Source organism: Neophocaena asiaeorientalis, unplaced genomic scaffold (genome assembly GCF_003031525.2).
Source record: "Neophocaena asiaeorientalis asiaeorientalis breed wild unplaced genomic scaffold, Neophocaena_asiaeorientalis_V1.1 scaffold280, whole genome shotgun sequence".
NCBI classification, from domain to species: domain Eukaryota; kingdom Metazoa; phylum Chordata; class Mammalia; order Artiodactyla; family Phocoenidae; genus Neophocaena; species Neophocaena asiaeorientalis.
The window spans coordinates 8,394,480-8,415,417 of NW_020185321.1; the positions used below are offsets into that span (position 1 = coordinate 8,394,480).

General features: G+C 34.6%; 1 protein-coding gene across 4 annotated transcripts in view; it reads left to right on the forward strand.

Moving 5' to 3' along the window:
- The window catches only part of PRKCI (protein kinase C iota), a 78,762-nt gene that overhangs the window by 38,875 nt on the left and 18,949 nt on the right, over window positions 1-20,938 (forward strand). For all 4 annotated transcript variants that reach the window (XM_024734067.1, XM_024734064.1, XM_024734065.1 and 1 more), the window contains 6 exons: window positions 1,336-1,386; window positions 5,298-5,383; window positions 6,863-7,003; window positions 9,630-9,684; window positions 10,750-10,808; window positions 20,090-20,266. In XM_024734067.1, the coding sequence (XP_024589835.1) occupies window positions 1,336-1,386; window positions 5,298-5,383; window positions 6,863-7,003; window positions 9,630-9,684; window positions 10,750-10,808; window positions 20,090-20,266 (569 nt within the window). The remainder of the gene's footprint in view (window positions 1-1,335; window positions 1,387-5,297; window positions 5,384-6,862; window positions 7,004-9,629; window positions 9,685-10,749; window positions 10,809-20,089; window positions 20,267-20,938) is intronic.

Below are 20,938 nucleotides of genomic sequence, written 5' to 3' on the forward strand. Positions count from 1 at the left end.
CAAATGATGGTTTCCAAAGGTAAGATATCTTAAATGTCCTTTCTTTTGTTTAAGGGTTAACTGTGAAACTATTTATGTAGTAATCATAGACATTAGTGTGTTAAAGGTCAGCAAGCCTGAGAGGTGGGTAGTTGTATAGAAGGAGAGACCTAAACTCAGCCATCATGTAACTGGTACATTGTAAACCTGGGTTGTAAATCTAGGTATTCTCTTTCCAAATCTGTGTGCTTTTCATTCTGCCATGCTACCCCTCAAATTTTTTAGGTCACGTAGAATCTACTTAATATGCTTAATATAATTGCAATACATTGGCAGTATTTCACATAACATTTTTGGGAGCCTTAGGAGACTAGACCTAGGGAACTCTTTACAACTTGAAACAAATATAAATCTCCCCTCAATATAATGACTTATTTCAATACCTTGTTATTATTCCTTTGTACTTTCCTTTACAGTGTGATTTTTTTAAAAAAAATAGTTTGATTTTTGTCTCCCTTCAGAATTTGACATAGTGACTCCCATGGGATTCATACTCTAATTTGTTGAGATCCTGGAAGAATGTTAGAAGTCTTCCTTTGGTCATCTTTGTCTAGAATAAAGCTACAGTGAATGTTTAAAGAAATTATTTGTTTTAAGCTTTATTACTTTTTATGCTATATCAGAGATCTGTTTTCAGAAGTTAGCTTATATTTCAACTTTTAAAAATATTCCAGGAACTGTGTTTCCCATACTCTGTGCTCAAAACCATGTCCTTTTTTGTACATCACAGACTACAAAGAGTTGACTAGATGTTTATAAATGTACGATTTCATTATATTCTATCTCTTTATAAAAATGGTTTGAATTAGCAGTTTTATAAATCTGTAGCTCCTAAGACAAAACTTACATTTTTGGATTTGGATACTGTTTTTAATGTTAATTTATTCCTAAGTTTAGAAAAACTGTAGTGGCTTATGTTTATATTTGTATACACTTTGTAATTTTAATTCTTCGTCCTAGCAAATTTGTCACTACAATGAGGATTTAAGGAAATAGTTAATGATTTCTCTAATGACCAAAAAAAAATCAATTAGTGATGTAATAGGGATTGGAATGAGTAATTTGAGGTTCTAATGCATTGTTTATGGATGTTCGCTTTCATAAGAATTTCTTTTATTTATAGCCTTGGTAAAATGGATCCCTTCAAAAAATAGTACTGACCATATGTTAAGTATCTTGTGTCAAGAGAAGGTCAGGTTTAAATTTAGATCAATTTATGTGATATTTGAATTTAAAATTCTGTGTAATTTGTATGTTTTAAATATGCTGTATTAATTTTAGTTTGTTGTTTTTCAGTATTCCCTTGTGTACCAGAACGTCCTGGAATGCCTTGTCCAGGAGAAGATAGTGAGTGTTTATATACTTCATACCTTTGAATAGAGTTATTTATGATACAGTGGCACAAGAGAAATCAGAAATAGAACTTTTAATTCATTTGATTTCTTTTCCATTCTTCAGTCTAATTTAGAGTATATTAGTAAACTGCCTAAAGTCACTACTTTTCCCAAATCGAAATGAGGCAGTTTTTATTTTTTTTAATTAAAAAAACCATATATTTATTTATTTGGTTGTGCTGGGTCTTAGTTGCAGCAGGCAGGCTCCTTAGTTGCATCTCACGGGCTACTTAGTTGTTGCCTGCAAACTTAGTTGCGGCATGCATGTGGGATCTGGTTCCCTGACCAAGGATTGAACCCGAGCCCCCTGCATCAGGAATGCAGAGTCTTAACCACTGTGCCACCAGGGAAGTCCCAAAATGAGGCAGTTTTTAATTACAACTTACTGACATAATTGTCTGTTGTGCATTTGAAAGGAAAATTAAGTTGATTTTAAGTCCTTTCCTGTTTTTTTTTTTAATTAATTAATTTATTTTTGGCTGTGTTGGGTCTTTGTTGCTGCGCTCAGGCTTTTCTCTAGTTGCAGCGAGCAGGGGCTACTCTTCGTTGCGGTGCATGGGCTTCTCATTGCGGTGGCTTCTCTTGTTGCAGAGCACGGGCTCTAGGCGCATGGGCTTCAGTAGTTGTGGCACGTGGACTCAGTAGTTGTGGCTCATGGGCTCTAGAGCACAGGCTCAGTAGTTGTGGTGCACGGGCTTAGTTGCTCCGTGGCATGTGGGATCTTCCCGGACCAGGGATCAAACCCATGTCCTCTGCATTGGCAGACGGATTCTTAACCACTGCGCCACCAGGGAAGTCCCCATTTCCTGTTTTTTAATCTTGGAAATTTTCAAACCTATGGAGAAGTTGAAAAAACATAGAAACATTGAAAACAAAGATACTCATATATCTTTACCAAGATTCACCAATTATTAACATTTTCTATGTTTGCTTTATCTCTGTATCTGTGCACACACATGCATACATGTATATACATAACAAACACTTGTTTTATTTTAATTTTTTTTAAAGAAGATGTTGGGGGTAGGAGTTTCGTAATTTATTTACTTATTTTTGCTGTGTTGGGTCTTCATTTCTGTGCGAGGGCTTTCTCTAGTTGTGGCAAGTGGGGGCCACTCTTCATCGTAGTGCACGGGCCTCTCACTATCGTGGCCTCTCTTGTTGTGGAGCACAGGCTCCAGATACGCAGGCTCAGTAGTTGTGGCTCACGGGCCTAGTTGCTCCACGGCATGTGGAATCCTCCCAGACCAGGGCTCGAACCCATGTCCCCTGCATTAGCAGGCAGATTCTCAACCACTGCGCCACCAGGGAAGCCCTTGTTTTATTTTTATTTATTTTTTTGTGTACCCTTTGAGAGTAAGCTGACATGACACTTTACCTCTAAATACTTTAGCGTGCATCCTTAAGAATTGTTATGAAACTTTCTTTTGAATGTCTAAGCTAGTGGTTAGCATTAATGAGATGAATTGAAAGAGGCAACTATTTGGTCTGATGGAATTTGAATATGTTTATATGTATATATTCATATATATATATATACATATGTGTATATGTATATATATTTGATATATACATATACATACCAAATTTGAATTTAATGTATGGTATAATTTATAGATTGTAGATATTAGGCAACTCATTTTTATTTGTGGTTTCTGTACATATCCATGACTTTAGAAGGAATAGTAGTAAATGTTTTGCTTTGTATTAAGTGAAATAGCTCTAAAGTTTTAATTCTGTAACTCTTCGTGCAACTTGGTGAAAAGGAAAAATTAAAGAACTGGGTATTTGTATATAGAGTTGAATGAGGGCTATGTACTTTATAGGAAGATGGGGAAATATAAGGAGTAGGTAGGCCTCTGAAGCAATAGTGAAAAATTTAGGTTTGGATTCAGCTAGGAGTATTTCATTGGGTTTCCAGTGGCAGATGGATTACAGCCAGTGTGGGCTGCCTTCACAGAGGTGTTGGAGAAGCAGCTCTCCTTTGTCCAGGCCAGAGTTTTGAAAGACTTGCCATTATAGCAAATCTTGGTTGCAGAGTCCCATCTGCAAATCTATTATGGGTCTGTAGCACACTTGCCAGATAAAATGTCTTTTCCTACCTTTTCACTGTATTTCATGCTCACTTTCCCACTTTAAAATTTGCTGGTGGGGATTTTTACACACTCCCCTCCAGTATAATTAATATTACTAAACTAGAGCATGGGGGAAAATTGATAACCATTAAAGTGATGCCTTGGCTCTTTTAATTCCTAGGCAACATTAACATGTTTAAATTTAAGATATATCAAGTTGTAGTTCATGAAAGTTTCTGAAATAAGATGTTCTTTTAGGTTAAGATATTAACAAACTTTCTGCTTTGGTTACTCCTAACAGAATAAATAATTAAAAATGAAAGCATATATATTTTAGGTTCTATATTATGCTGTCTCAGAATTTCTAATTCAGAGTATTTCACCCATTTCTTTCTATCTTAATTTTAAATAGTAGACGCAGTGCTACATTTGCTTTAAAATGAGTTTTGAGGGAATTCGCTGGTGGTCCTGTGGTTAGGACTCCACGCTTCCACTGCAGGGTGCATGGGTTCAATCCCTGGTCAGGAACTAAGATCCTGCAAGCCACACGATTCAGCCAAAAAAATAAAATGAGTTTAGAAACCTAATGGAATTTCCACAGTGATTACTATTACTGTGGGATGACTAATAGACAATATATTTAATAGTGATTGACTTACCCAAAATTACGCCGGTGGACTTGATTTGATCTCATGGAACATCTTTGTTTAGGGAATGTATTTAGAATAGTTAAAGATATAAAAAAATATAAAAACCATTGCATAAAAGGTTGTTGCGAAGAGAATATTCTTGTGGTTACAAAATGTCCCTTATATGTTATTTACAAAAACGTACCTTTACAAAGAAGAGAACTAGCCATCACTGCCTTTAACAGAGTGATTGAACACGTAGTGGGAGTCAACAATCTCACATTTGTACATTTCTTGATGAGATGCAGTAAGAAATATACATCACCTGTGTATTATTTTTGCCAAAGGTATTTAATACTTTTTATTTGGGAATCCTTTTTTTTTATCTGGGAAGTGTGTTACAAATCCATAATAGATTTGAGTCTAATGAGGAAACAGACAAATCCAGAATGTAGGTCATGATATAAGACATCTGCCTAGACTCTTTCAACATCATAAAAAGCAAACAACAACAAATAAGATAGAGTGAATGTTTTAGCATACATTAAAGAGACAAAAAAGGTATAGTAATGAAATTCAGTGCCTGAATCTTGATTGGATCCTGGAGAGAAAAAGACAACTATGAAAGACACTTTTCAAGCAAATAGGGAATTAGCAGATGAAGTGTATATTAGGTGATATTTAGTTAATGTTAATTTTCTAAGACACAATAATGGTATAGTGGTTAAATAGAATTAGGGGGAGTGTCCTTAATCTCAGGCAATGGATACTTAGGTATTTAAGGATGAAGTGTTATGATGTCTGCAATTTATTTTTAAATGATTCAGAAAAAAAAGTGTATGTGTAAATAGAGAAGAAAGCAAATGTGGCAAAATTATAGTAATAGATAAATGTAGGTGAAGGATGGAGATGTTTGTTCTTTCAACTTTTCTGTGGGCTTAACATTTTTTCAAAATTAAAAGTTAGGGGACAATTAAAAAACAGAAAAGCCTAGTCTCTTGATGACTTTTATTTTTTCACTTTCAGATTTTTATCAATATATTTTTTTTCCTGCAATGAATATCATGAAAAAAATCACAGACAATTATAAAATGACTTTATATTCACACTTGCTCTTTTTTTTTCTTCCTTTTTTTTTTTAACTTTTAATCTCTCTTCAGAATCCATCTACCGCCGAGGTGCACGCCGCTGGAGAAAGCTTTATTGTGCAAATGGCCACACTTTTCAAGCCAAGCGTTTCAACAGGGTAAACCTTAGTTTGCTGAATATTGATAATTTGAGAAATCCGGGTTTTTCCTCTCTACTGTTATTCCTTTCTAAAGGAGTAAGTAGGGTGACCTAAAATTCCCAGTTTGCCAGGGGTAGTACATCTGTTATCTTGAGGTAATTTTTAATAGCATCTCCTTTGACTCATAAAAATGTTCCAACTTGGATGATTAGTTATATGGTTACCCTAGCTGTAAGAAAGTTGGATTTTTTTAAATATAATTCAAGACAGCCAGAAAATAAGCAAGGTTTATTTTGCAAACCATTTACTGTTGTAAATTTTTTTTAGTTTTCCCTGTTTTAGAAAATGAGAATTGCAGTCATTTATCTAGCTTTTAGTATGTACCAGGCACTTTTCTGAATGCTTGCCATATAGTGACTCATTTAATCCCTGCAACAACCTTGTGAGAGAGGTACTATATATTTCCATTTTATAGATGAAGAAACTGAGGTGCAGGATCGTTAGATAACTTGCCCAAGATGACACGGCTAGTAAGTGGCAGAGCCAAGGTTGGAGATCAGTCTGTCTCCAGAAGTCCATGTTTTTAACTACTGTTGATAACTACAGTTATCCATTTCCATTCTAGAACTTGTGCCGTGTTCTCAATTCTTAATGTAATAGAAGCTACCACCCGAGGTTCCCAAATTCCTGTTCCCAGTAGCACTGATATTTTAAAAGCTTTGAAGTGAGAAGTCTTAGGTGTTGCTCTTTAAGAGAGCAGTGGTGGGGCTTACCTGGTGGCGCAGTGGTTGAGAGTCTGCCTGCCGATGCAGGGGACTGCGGGTTCGTGCCCCGGTCCGCGAAGATCCCACATGTCGCGGAGCGGCTGGGCCCGTGGCCGCTGAGCCTGCGCGTCCGGAACCTGTGCTCCGCAACGGGAGAAGCCACAACAGTGAGAGGCCCGCGTACTGCAAAAAAAAAAAAAAAAAAAAGAGGGCAGTGGTGACCTAAATGGGAAGGAAATCCAAAAAAGAGGGGAAGAATGTATATGCATAGCTGATTCATTTTGCTGTACAGTAGAAACTAACACAACATTGTAAAGCAACTATACTCCAATAAAAATTAATTTAAAAAAAAGAGAGCAGGGCTTCGGTTTGACCTCTGAACAGACTGATAGGTTTATGTTTGCTTGGGAGTCCTTGCACAGCTTTTTCTGCTATGTGTTTTTCAAGTTTAATTCACTTTTCCTATTGTCATTACTCTGAACTTAATTAGGTGAAGACTGAAAATTCGTGGACTTAGGAAACAACATGGTTGCAAATTTCAGTCTCTTTAAAACAAGCTCTCCTTTCTGTTTATTTTCCCATGACCATCATAGCTTTGGAAAAGTTATGTATGATGAAGGGAACTGAGTTAGAGAAGAAAGCCACTTACTTTCACTATTTTATGAGCAAACTGTTGGGAAATGATTATGACCTTTTTTTTGTTAATAAAATACTGTTGAATTACTTTCTCCAGCGTGCTCATTGTGCCATCTGCACTGACCGAATATGGGGGCTTGGACGTCAGGGATATAAGTGCATCAACTGCAAACTCCTGGTTCATAAGAAGTGCCACAAACTTGTAACAATTGAATGTGGGAGGCATTCTTTGCCACCGGTAAGACACTGTTGTCTAATTTTTCTTTATAGAGCATTTTTGATAACACTGCTAGAACAGAAGGCTAAAATAGGGGGGTGTTAAGGAATCACAGCTCAACAGTGTTGTTACAGAATGTGGGTAGGAATACTTTAGGAGTCCAGTTAACATGTGAATTTTGGAATTGTTATTACAAATTTGTTTGTAGGATATGGTTAACTTCTTTGTTTGACCTGCTACAAAATGATTTGGTCTAAATTAGGAAAATGTAAGGAGAACCATTTAAAAGATATTTTTCTCTTCTTTAAGCTAAACTCTTTAGTTTATAGCTCCCATTATCCTAGCATCTATACTAAACAGATCAGGTGAGAAGAGTCAGAGTCTTCATGTTTGCTCTGTAAAGTATGAGATTACTGGTGAGTTTTTGCATTTAAAATTTTTATTTTTCACTTTCTATTTTAAATATGAAATTAAAACAAGTTCATTATAGAAAAACTAGAGAATAAAAATGAATAAAGAAAAATTAAACAAAAACCCCCATGAAATCTACCATCTAAAGGTAATTGTCATTTAGTGTATATTCTTCCAGAAGTATGCAAATTTATATGCATAAACATTTAAAATTTTTCTATAGAGTATAATGAACTTCCAAATACCAGTCATCCAGCTCCAACAGTTATCACCTCACGACCAATCTCGTTTCATCTATACCCCACGCATTTAACCTGCCCTCATCCTATATTGTTTTGAAACAAATTCCAGATGTATTTCAGTATGTACCTCTAAAAGATAAGGACTGTTTTTTAAAAGTAGCTAAAAAATAAGTTCCTTATATCAAATATCCATCAAGGCAATGTTCAAAATTTCAGTTGTCACATAAATGTTATAATTTTGTTTTCATAATTTTCGTTGTGATGAGTCAGGATTTAAATGAAGTTCATATTTGCCATTGATTGACCATATTTACGGTTGATTGATATGTCTTAGATATTTTTAAATTTACTGATTCTTCATCTCTCTCTCTCTTTTTTCCCTTACAATTTAATTATAGAAGAAACTGTGTTGTCATTTAAAGTGATTCAGAATTTTTCTCTTTGCTTCTCCATGGTTATGTTTAAAATGTTCCCCTGTCCTCTTTATTTTCTGTATATTATAGTTGAATGTAGAGGTTTGATTAGATTCTGGGTATTTTTTTGTGGATTGTTTTGAGACTATTTCATAGAAGGTGGTGTGTTTATCCATCAGAAGGCATACAATGTTTGGTTATGTCTCGTTCTTTTACATACTTTTTAACAAAAGTGAGGTCACATTTGTACTATTTTCTAACCCATTTTTCTCACTGAACAATAGATTTTGGTCATCTTTCTATATCTATCTATATCTTCATCATTTTTAGCAAAGTATTTTATGTGTCTATACCATAATTTATTTAATCTGGTCCCCATGATTAAACATTTGAGTTGTTTTCTAAATTTTCCTATGAGGAAAATCATAATGAACTTCCTGGTAAATAAATCTTATTATTTCCTTAAGGATTCAGAAGTAGAATTAGTGGTTTAAAGGATATGTGTTTTTAAAAAGATCTGGGTTCGTCTTTCTAAGTTATCTTTTAGAATGATTATACCATGTTTATTTGTAGTCCCTTCTTTGGACATTGTGGAAGTAGGTTATTACTGGTGGCTTGTTGGTAGTAGAATTATTTAGCCAGTTCATGTAAGTTTACAAATGGGTTTATAGTTAGGGAGGTAAAAAGCCAATTTTAAGGAACAGCAGAAGGCCAAAAATTGTGAACATAATTTATCCAGGTTACTGTTGATATTCTTGAGTATTCTTAGGCAATGGAATGACTTGTGTGAGTTCATAAATGTAGAAGGAAAGACACTAACACACTGCGTTAGTGATTATATTGATATTTTAGGATGGTGCTAAACACATTGAAAAACCCATGAGCTTATTTTTAAGGCAACCTTAAAAGTATAACTTTATAACTAATGCTGCTTCTCAGGTTTACTCTTTCTTGCGGGTATTCATTAAACTTTGGTCCAAAATTAATGAATAAGTAAGATTTTGGTTTGAATTAGCATTGTTCCTGAGGTTATTGGCAGTTAGTTTCTTGGAGGTATTTCTTTTCCATTTTTGGGTCACTGACCCCTTTGAGAATCTTCAGAAAAATGGGAAACCCATAAAATTTTACATATAATTTCAAGAAGTTTATAGACATCTTGAAGTCTATTTCTGGACATCAGCTAAGTAACTCTATACTAAGACTCCTTTTGCCAAAGACTTAAAGTGAGTATGTGGAACTCAAAGGAGGAATAGGTGGTATAGAGGAGAAATAAATCAGAGTATATAGGAGTTCAATTTGATTTCTAATTGATAGTCTGAAATTAGTTTTGTGTTTTTTCTGTGATCTGTAAAATGTGATAACACTACATAATTCATAGGAATGTTGTATGGTTTCACATATAATAAAATTTAAAATAAATTATATATAGTAATGTAATTCTCACTTATTAAGTTATATTCTTTCAAATTTAAATTTTAATATGCTGTGTCTCATTGAAATGATGTTGTTTCTGGATTTATAGAGGTATTGGGATTTAAAAAGAATGCACTAAGTTACTGTATCTTTGGAAATGATTTGTAGGAACCAATGATGCCCATGGACCAGTCATCCATGCACTCAGACCATGCACAGACAGGTAAGAATGACACTGGCACAAACCATTGCTCACTAACAAAGTGTCATTTAAAGACTTCTTTATGTGAATCTTATACCTAAATTTAAAGACATTTATATTCTTCCCAAATAAAAGCTAGGTAACCATATTTTGTGGTGTTAACATCAGTCACAGTAGTTAACATATGTTTGGCATTTTAAAAAGACAACTATGTAAACTACAACAAATGGCTATTTTCTTTTATTCAGATAAATTTCTTTTGAGACCCCTTTATATTCAGCAAACCTACTTTTTTTCAATAATGAAAACATATACTGATTTTGTGGAACGTATTGACTATATTCAAGTGACCTGTTTTTATTAAAAACTCTATTATGAGATGAAGAAGTTATGTAAAATATACAGAGATGCTGTATAGACAATTCAGAAAAGATCGTGTGAGTTCAAATGTCTAAAAAAAAAACGAATGTCTAGTAGATACAAAACCTTAAATATGTCTCTGGGAAATTTGGAGAGCAATTAAATGGGACAGAGCAGCCTGATCTGGGATGAATCAAGAAAAAGAAAACAAGGGAGTTTTTCTGGAAGGACAGAATGGAGTATCTTGTTCATGGAAGAAGCTGGTTGTATGAAATGTAGGCTTTCTTTTTTTTTTTTTTTTCACCCAGGTAGCTTTAAGGAATAGAAGCCTGGAGTCCAACTGAGTCCACACTAGAGACCCTCTATCACTATGCCTCAATCATACTAATATAACTAAGTAGGGTTTATAGAGTCATCCTTTTGGAAGGAATTGATTAATTTGTGAAAAAGAGAAATATTTTTCTAAATAGCAAAAGTATTTGTTAAAATCAGTACTTGGCTATTGATTGGTTCCTCCTCTCTTTACCCTCATTAAAGATTAGAATTTAACTGGTATTTATGTATAATTTGTTATTAGTAGGACAGATACTCAATTTTAAATGATGAACACTTATGCAGAAATAAAAACTAAGGAAAATCAAATCAAGAGAAAATTTTAAGTGTAACTCAGTTAATGTATACTATGTTTTTCTCTTTTTTTTTTAATGTTTGGGATTGTTTTTTTAGTAATTCCATATAATCCTTCAAGTCATGAGAGTTTGGACCAAGTTGGTGAAGAAAAGGAGGTAAGATAATTAATTAGTCTTATGGTACATTATGTCATCAGCTTTTTAATGTGACAGTTTAAAAATATGACAAATTGACTTGCTTAAATTTTAGATCATAATTTTGTAGGGATGATTTTTAGTGATTCTAGAGTTTTATTCTGAGTTAATTCAATAAGTAAATTGCTAAAATCATTTAAATGAAGAAAGAATCTGGTGAGATAACATATTCATTTTAAGATAGCATAATCTAAAAATTATAATGCATTTAAGAATGGCATTTAGAATACTTGGTAGTATTGTTTAAAATATAGATCCTTCCATTTTATGGGCTAATTGTTTATTTAAAATATAAATGATTAAGCATCTTAACTGCCCATCTTTTTTGACTATTAAACATTTTATCAGCTTTTAAAACAGTTTAGTTAAAACGATAACCAATTTTTTGAGAAAAGCTTGTAGTAAAAAAGATTTATCATGCCTCACACCTTCCACTCCCACTTTGACTTCTGAGAGGCAACTCCTTTTAATCATTTCTAGTTGTGTCCACAATGTTTATACCTCTCTTTTTCAATTTTTCAACTTTATATATTTCTAACCATGAAAGGTTTAAACTAGTACACTACCCTGCCCCGCCGGCTCCCCCGCTTTTCTCTTCTCTTTCCAATGTTTGATAGCTGTATCATGTTTTACTCTGGGTAACCTTTTTATTACAGAAAATTTCAAACATCAATAAAAGTAAACAATACTATTCCAAGCTCCTGTGTCCATTACCCAGTTAAAACAATTGTCTGTACATGTTTTGTCTACCAGCTTGCCTCACTCCTGTACTGTTTTGAAGCACATCTGTCGGTTACCTATTTAATCTCCTATCTCAGTTTCTTATTCCATCAATTTAGTCAATACCTTGACTCTCCTTTAGCCATCCTTTCTCTTTCTTCCAGCTTTCCTCTTTTAGCTACATATTTACTTTTATGCTGCCAAGGTTATTAACATTCATAATCTGTCCTGCAAGTGTAACCACATCTTTCATATTTTGTTCATTGATTGACAATGAGTCATCCAAAGGAGGAAATTCTTAATAATAAGGAACAAATTCTCTGTTCTTCTAGCATGATGAGTTAGTAAAGTTTCCTTTTGTTTGATCCTTGATGTTATTTTATAGCTTTTTGGTTCTTTTGGGAATTTCTCATTGCCTTAAATATTATTTATTGGTTTGGTTGTTTACCAAAGACTCATTTGGTTTTATTTTCAAGACTTTTAATACATTTAAAAATTGAAGAATAATATAGAGCAAAGTACACAAGTCATGAGTATATAATCATGAGTATATAGAGCAAAGTGAACAAATCATGAGTATCTCTCTGGGTCAATTTTCACAGAGTGGACACTACATAATGACCACACAGATGAATAAATAGGACCTACTACACATCCCAGGGGCCCATCTTGTACCTTCTCCAAGTCACTGACATTCCCTCCTCCCTTCAAGTAACCACAGTCTTAACACCACAGATTAGTTCTGCTCTTTTCCCCAAGCTTTTTATAAATGGAGTCACACAGTATCTTTTGTGTCTGGCTTCTTTTGTTCAATATTGTGTTTGTGAGGTTCAGCCGTGTTTTATATAGCAGTATATCATTTATTTTCACTGTTGTTTCAATTCATCTATTCTGTTGACTTCCCCCCTGGATTGGGATTATTATGATATGCTGCTATGAAATTCTTGTAAATGTAGTTTGGTGCACATATTTAAGCATTTCTGTTAGGTACATAACTAGGAGTGGAATTCCTGAGTCTTGTGTACATTAGTAAATAATGCCAAGCAGTTTCCCAAAGTACTTGTATCAATTTATACTTTCACCAGCAATGTGTGAGAGTTTGATTTGCTCCACATCCTTATCAACACGTTGTATAGTGTGTCTTTTAAATTTTAGCCAACCTGTTGAATGTTGTAGTTTTTATGTGCATTTCCCTGCTGCGTACCTTTTCATGTATTTATTGACCATTTGGATATAATTTTCAGTTAAATGTCTGTTTATATCTCTTTAAAAAAAAGTGAGTGGTCTGCCTTTGTTGTAACGATTTGTATGAGTTTTTGGTATATTCTCAACACTAAGCTTTTATCAGCTATATATTGCAAATAGATTCTGCCACTCAATAGCTTGTATTTTCACTCTGATAATGGTATCATTGATGAACAGATGTTCTTGATTTTTTTCTTTTTAACATCTTTATTGGAGTATAATTGCTTTACAATGTTGTGTTAGTTTCTGCTGTGTAACAAAATGATTCAGCTATATGCATACATATATCCCCATATCCCCTCCCTCTTGCATCTCCCGCCCACCCTCCCTATCACATCCCTCTAGGTGGTCACAAAGCACCGGGCTGATCAGCTATCTGTTTTACATTTGGTAGTGTCTATATGTCAATGCTACTCTCTCACTTCGTCCCAGCTTACCTTTCCCCCTCCCCGAGTCCTCAAGTCCATTCTCTACATCTGCGTCTTTATTCCTGTCCTGCCCCTAGGTTCATCAGAACCATTTTTTTTTAGATTCCATATATATGTGTTAGCATACGGTATTTGTTTTTCTCTTTCTGACTTACTTTACTCTGTATGACAGACTCTAGGTCCATCCAACTCACTACAAATAACTCAATTTCATTTCTTTTTATGGTTGAATAATATTGCATTGTATATATGTGCCACATCTTCTTTATCCATTCATCTGTTGATGGACACTTAGGTTGCTTCCATGTCCTGGCTATTATAAAGAGTACTGCAATGAACATTGTGGAACATGACTCTTTTTTGGTTTTTTTTGCTGTACGCGGGCCTCTCACTGTTGCGGAGCGCAGGCTCAGCGGCCATGGCTCACGGGCCTAGCCGCTCCACAGCATGTGGGATCTTCCCAGACCGGGGCATGAACCCGTGTCCCCTGAATTGGCAGGCGGACTCTCAACCACTGCGCCACCAGAGAAGCCCCCCCACCATGACTCTTTTTAAATTATGGTTTTCTCAGGGTATATGCCCAGTAGTGGGATTGCTGGGTCATATGGTAATTCTATTTTTAGTTTTTTAAGGAACCTCCATACTGTTCTCCATAGTAGCTGTATCAGTTTACATTCCCACCAGCAGTGCAAGAAGGTTCCCTTTTCTCCATGCCCTCTCCAACATTTATTGTTTGCAGGTTTTTTGATGATGGCCATTCTGACTGGTGTGAGGTGATACCTCATTGTAGTTTTGATTTGCATTTCTCTAATGATTAATGAAGTTGAGCATTCTTTTATGTGTTTGTTGGCAGTCTGTATATCTTCTTTGGAGAAATGTCTATTTAGGTCTTCTGCCCATTTTTGGATTGGGTTGTTTGTTTTTTTGATATTGAGCTACATGAACTGCTTGTATATTTTGGAGATTAATCCTTTGTCAGTTGCTTCCTTTGCAAGTATTTTCTCCCATTCTGAAGGCTGTCTACATCTGTCTGTTCTTTTTTGGAGAGAGATTTTGGGGCCTGTTTAAGAAATCTCTGTCTTTTCCAAGATTATTGAAGACATTGAAAAGACTATACTTTCCTCCATTATTCTGCAGAGGTATCTTTTCATCAATTATATGCCCATTATTACATGGTCTATTTCTGGATTCCTTTTTATTTTCCATCATTTATTTATTCTTATGCTGATATACTGTCATTATTATTATAGGTTTATAATAAGTCTTTTATATCTAGTAAAGTTCTACTTTGTTCTGGGAATTTGTTCTTGGCTACTCTTACTAGCTTTTTGAATTTCCATGTAAATTTTAGAATTAGCTCACTAGTTTCCATAGAATCAAGGAAATAAACCAAACCTGTTGATCAATTTCAGGAAAAGTGATATCTACAATATTAAGTCCTCATCCATGAATATGACATGTTCTTCCATTGACTTAGGTCTTTTTTCATTTCTGTCAGTGTTTTATAGTTTTCAAAGTTCTTGCACTAGAGATATTGGAGGTAAATGGTATTCTTTTAAACTTTAATTATCTATTTAATATTGTTATATGGAAATAAGGTTTTTTCCTAAATTGCCTTGTATCCTGAGACCTTGCTAAATTCACTTATTAATTCTAATAGCTATCTAAAGATACTCTTAGATTTTCTACATATATGATCATCTTATGAATAACAGTTTCATTTCTTCCTTTTCCAATCTTATAAATTTTTTTCAGTTTTCTTACCTTATTGAGTTAGCAAGGACTCTATAAATGGCCAAAATGATGTTGAAAAGAAATGACAATCAGATATTATTGTCTTGTTCCACATCTCAGACGGAAATCTTCCAATATCTTATCATTAAGTTTGATGTTTGCTCTAGGTTTTTATTCTATAGATACCCTTATCAGAATGAGGGAGTTTGTCTCTATTCCTAGTTGGCTAAGATTTTTGTTTTCATCTTGAAAAGATGTTGAATTTTATCAACAATATTTTATGGCATTTGTGGGGTTGATCATGTGTAAATTTCAGTAAATTTCTTTCTTTTTTTAAATTTAAATTTATTTATTTATTTTGGCTGTGTTGGGTCTTTGTTGCTGCACACGGGCTTTCTCTGGTTGAGGCAGGTGGGGGCTACTCTTCGTTGCTGTGCGTGGGCTTCTCATTGCAGTGACTTCTCTTATTGCGGAGCATGGGCTCTAGGTGCGCAGGCTTCAGTAGTTGTGGTGCATGGACTTAGTTGCTCCACGGCATGTGGGATCTTCCCCGACCAGGGCTCGAACCCATATCTCCTGCGTTGGCAGGTGGATTCTTAACCACTGCACCACCAGGGAAGCCCAGTTTCAGTAAATTTCTAATGTTAAGCCTGTTTTTCATTTCTGGAATAAACTCCCTGTGTCATGATGTATAATTCTCTTTGTATGTTGGTAGATCTGATTCGCCAACATTTATTTTAGGTTTTTGAAAAAATTATTAACAAGAATCATTGACCTGTAATTTTCCCTTTTTGTATTGGATTGTGAAGTTTTGGTATCAAAATAATACTGGGCTCATAAAATGATTTTGGAATTTTTCCTATTCCCAAGGAGAATTCTTATAAGATTGACATTATTTCTTTCTTACATTTTTGGAAGAATTCACCAGAAAAGCACTCTGGGCCTGGAGGGTTTTCTTGGTTTGTTTTTTTTGTTTATTTGTTTCGTGGGAAGGATTTGATTCTAGGTTCTATTTCTGAATAGATCTAGGGCAATTTAGCTTCTCTGTTTCCTCTTGTGCTATTCCTTGGAATTTGTCTAACCTAAATTTTCAGATTTATTGACACAAAGTTGTTAATTGCTGAGAATATGAAATGATATCCTTTTTTACTCCTGATAAAAAGTTACTGTGCATTCCCTTTTTCTTCATCAGTTTTGTCAAGCGGTTGTCAATTTATTAGTCTTTTCAAAGAACTAACTTTTGGCTCTTTGTTGAACGCTTATATCCTATTCTATTGCATTGATTTCTCTTCTCATTTCCTTATGCTTTTTTGTCATTCACTTTTTTTTAATACATTCTTTTTTTAGTATTCTTTTCCGTTATGGTTTATCACAGGATACTGAATATAGTTCCCTGTGCTATACATTAGGACCTTGTTGTTTATCCATTCTAAATGTAATACTTTGCATCTGCTAATCCCAAATTCCTAGTCCATCCCTCCCCCACCCCCCCTCCTGCCCCTGGCAACCACAAATCTGTTCTCTATGTCTATGAGTCTGTTTCTGTTTTGTAGATAGGTTCATTTATGCCTTATTTTAGATTCCACATATAAGTGATATCATATGGAATTTGTCTTTCTCTTTCTGACTTACTTCACTTAGTATGATAATCTCTAGTTGTATCCATGTTGCTGCAAATGGCATTATTTCATTCTCTTTTTTTTTATGGCTGGTAGTATTCCATGGTATATATGTACCACACCTTCTTTATTCATTCATCTGTTGATGGACACTTAGGTGGCTTCCATGTCCTGGTTATTGTAAATAGTGCTGCAATGAACGTTGTGGTACATGACTCTTGGAATTATGGTTCTCTCAGGGTATATGCCCAGTAGTGGGATTGCTGGATCATATGGTAGTTCTATTTTTACTTTTTAAGGAACCTACATACTGTTTTCCATAGTGGCTGTACCAACCTACATTCCCACCAACAGTGTAGGACGGTTCCCTTTTCTCCACACCCTCTCCAGCATTTGTTGTTTGTAGACTTTTTAGTGATGGGCATTCTGACTGGTGTGAGGTGGTATTTCATTGTGGTTTTGATTTGCATCTCTCTAATAATTAGTGATGTTGAGCATCTTTTCATTTGCCTACTGGCCATCTGTGTCATTCACTTTTAAATGTATCTTAATCTGTATTATGATTTCTTCTTTGATCCATGTATTATTTAAAAGTATTGATATACTAATTAATTTTCAAATACGTGGGAATTTTTTTATTATTGTATTGAGTAGCTTAATTCTGCTGCACGTCAGAGAATGTATTCTATTCTGTGTGATTTCAGTCTTTTGAACTTTTTTGAAACTTGATTGAAGACCAAGCACACAGGCATTGGTGAATGTTCCATATGTATTTTTGAATATAATATATCTGTAGTTGTTGGGTGAAGTATTCTATACAGATCAATTAAGTCAAGAGTAGTAACTGTTATTCAGTCTTCTGTTACCTCACTGACTGCATGTTCTTTCCCTACAGACAGTTTTCATTTAGAATTTACCTGTCCCTTTTAGTTTTGTTAGTTTTTGCTTTACATATTTTGAGGCTATGTTATTGAATACATGTAGATTTAGAATCATAGTATCTTATATTGGATTAATGCTTTTTCGTAAAGAAATACCCCTCTCTATTTGTAGTAATGCTTCCTTGCCTAAAGTCCTTACGTTAAGTAATTGCTGTGTAACAAATTACCTTAAAATATAGTGGCTTAAAACAACAAAATTTATTATGTCATAATTTCTGTGGGTCAGGAATCCAGGTTCTTGTCTCAGAGTCCCTTAGAGGCTGCAGTCAGTGTACTGGCAAAGACTGCTGTCGTCTCAAGGCTCAACTGAGGAAGAAACTGCTTCCATACTTACTCACCTCATTGTTGGCAGGATTCGCTTCCTTGACATGTGGCCTCTCCATAGGGCAGCTCACAGCAAGGTAGTTTGCTTCATCAGAGCAAGCAAGCAATAAGATCCAGAGATTGAATGCCAGCAAAACAGACCTCATGGTCTTTTGTAACCTAGTCTCAGAAGTGCCATCCCTTCATTTTTGCCATTATTTTTTTCATCAGAAGCTAGTCATTAGGTCCAGCCTATACTCGAGGGGATTACACAAGGGCATGAATACTAGGAGGTGGGGATCACTGGGGTCCTCGTAGAAGTCAGCCTACCACAGTTGGCTACAGCTACTTTGTCTCATGTTAATTTAGCTACAGCTCTCTTTTGGTTAGTGATTACATGGTATATAGTTTCTTACCCTTTTACTTTGAACATTTCTGTACACATATATATCTTATTAACATCATAGAATTGGACTTCCCCCTCTGGTTTGATAGTCCTTAGCTGTAGTATTTAGTGTGTTTTAGTATTTATGTATTGTTACATTTAATGTAAGTATATTTAAACTAACAACTTATTTGTATTTAAATCTACCAATTTACTATGTTTTCTGTATCATCTGTTTATGTTACTTTTCTAGCCTTCTTTTGGGTTAATTATTATTTTTTTTTCCTCACCTCTTTTAGCTTGTTTCGCATTCTTTTGCTTTTTTATTACTGGTTGTTCTAGAGATTGCATCTTATACCCTTAACTTATTTAAATTAAATACAAATTATTAATAATACTTTTTACCATTTTCCAAGATATGCAAGGACCTTAGAACACTTTAAATTCACTCATGCTCCCTTCCTGTCTTTATTGCTATTTTTGTCATATTTTAAAATTCTGTATGTGTGTGTTAGTGTTTTTAAACAGTCAATCCTTATTTAGGTTTATCCACATTTTATTCTTTTTGTTCTGCTTTTGTTCCTGTGTGTCTGCCTTCCATATGAGATCATCTTTCTTCTTCTTGAAGAACTCAATATTTCCTTGAGTGAGAACCAACTAGTGACGGATTTCCTTAGTTTTTGTTTGTCTGAAAATGTATTTATTTCATTTTCATTTTGAAGGCTATTTTTACAGGCTGTAGGATTGTAGATAAGCAAGGGGGGAGGGGGTAAGCCATTTAAAAGGTGACATTCCACTGTTTTCTCGCTTCCGTCATTTCATTCAGCCTGATTATTGTTTATGTGAAGGAACTGTGCTTTCATTCCATTTGATTCTCTTTTATAGCTTCCAGCTAACCATATTTAAAGTCTGTACATTGCTTTATCTTTTTACCATTTTCTGCTTTCTTAATCTGCCCTAATCTGGTTTCTTTCACTCCTTTTTATTTATTCTTATTACCAAGTCAAATTATTATTTCTAAATTTTGTTTTGGATAATCACGCTCCTTCAATTTTCATAATACTTTTTTCTTTCTTGTTTTGTGCTTACTAGTTTATCTTTCTGAAAATTTGCTCCTTGCTTTTGCTGATACTCTTCACTTCAGAAAATTCATACTTAATTCTCATGAGTATATCTGTTGGTTGTATGCTGGGAATTTTGCAGGCATCTAATAAAAGATTATCTTTAGTCTTCTTTATAAATTTCCAGAAGCCTAAGTTTCTACTTGTGAATGAATTACAGGGCTGACTTTGTCATTCCACAGGAGTCTTGGTATTGTATAGAAAAGGATGTTTTACATTAGCTGAACTGCCTCATGCTTGTTTTCTGCCTGTAGCTTAACTCAGATTTCATACATTAAGCTTCTGGCAGACTCTTTCATCTTGATGTCCCATTGTAACTTCTAATTTCAGTATGAAAAATCGAGCTCATTATCTCATCAACTCTGTCAGTCTTACCATGTGCTCACACTTCATTTTTCTAGCAGTGGCACCTCCAGAGTCCCAGTCACCGAAGTTAGTGTCATTTTTTTATTCATGTGTCTCCACTGCCTCCGTACCCAAAAGTTATCAGACTCCAAGACATCCTTCAATGTTTCTCAGATTTCAACTCCTTCTCCTTTCCTAACACCACCCCTCTGACCTCAACTCATGAATTCATCCTACCTCTTGAGTAGTTAGATTATATCATTTGGAATGATGTAAGAACTAATTAAGAACTTAAATCAGAAAATATTTAAAAATCTTATAGGTATAACTAGGTGTTAGAAGTATATTGTGTTATGCAAAATACTTCAGGTATAACTGTTTGGTATAAATGTTCTCAACAGGCAATGAACACCAGGGAAAGTGGCAAAGCTTCATCCAGTTTAGGTCTTCAGGATTTTGATTTGCTCCGGGTAATAGGAAGAGGAAGTTATGCCAAAGTACTATTGGTGCGATTAAAAAAAACAGATCGTATTTATGCAATGAAAGTTGTGAAAAAGGAGCTTGTCAATGATGATGAGGTAAGCACTATGATGTTTTATTACCTCTAAACTGTTAAGTTGGCTTAAGTGTACTATTTCAGAAAAAAAACTCAATGTTTATGCCTTATTATTTCAGCCTACTTTTCTAAATACATGCTTCAAACAGATTATTTAAGGTATATTTAAAGTTATCTGATGGGGGCTTCCCTGGTGGCGCAGTGGTTAAGAATCCGCCTGCCAGTGCAGGGGACATGGGTTCGATCCCTGGTCTGAGAGGATCCCATATCCTGTGGAGCAACTAAGCCCATGCACCACAACTACTGAGCCTGCACTCTAGAGCCTGTGAGCCACAACTACGTACAGATGTAACAGTTGTAAATAACCTCAAGAGCATAGATAACGGTTACATGTAATAAAATAATTAGTTTTGAGTATTTATCACATTTATTTTTAATATAACTAATAGTAAGTTTGTAGAAGTTAAGTGTTAATAATGGTTGTTTCAGAGAGGAAAACATAGGAAGAACACTCTTTGACATAAATCACAGCAAGATCTTTTTTGACCCACCTCCTAGAGTAATGGAAATAAAAACAAAAATAAACAAATGGGACCTAATGAAACTGAAAAGCTTTTGCACAGCAAAGGAAACTATATTTTCTCCCTCAGAATGGGAGAAAAATATTTGCAAATGAATCAATGGACAAAGGATT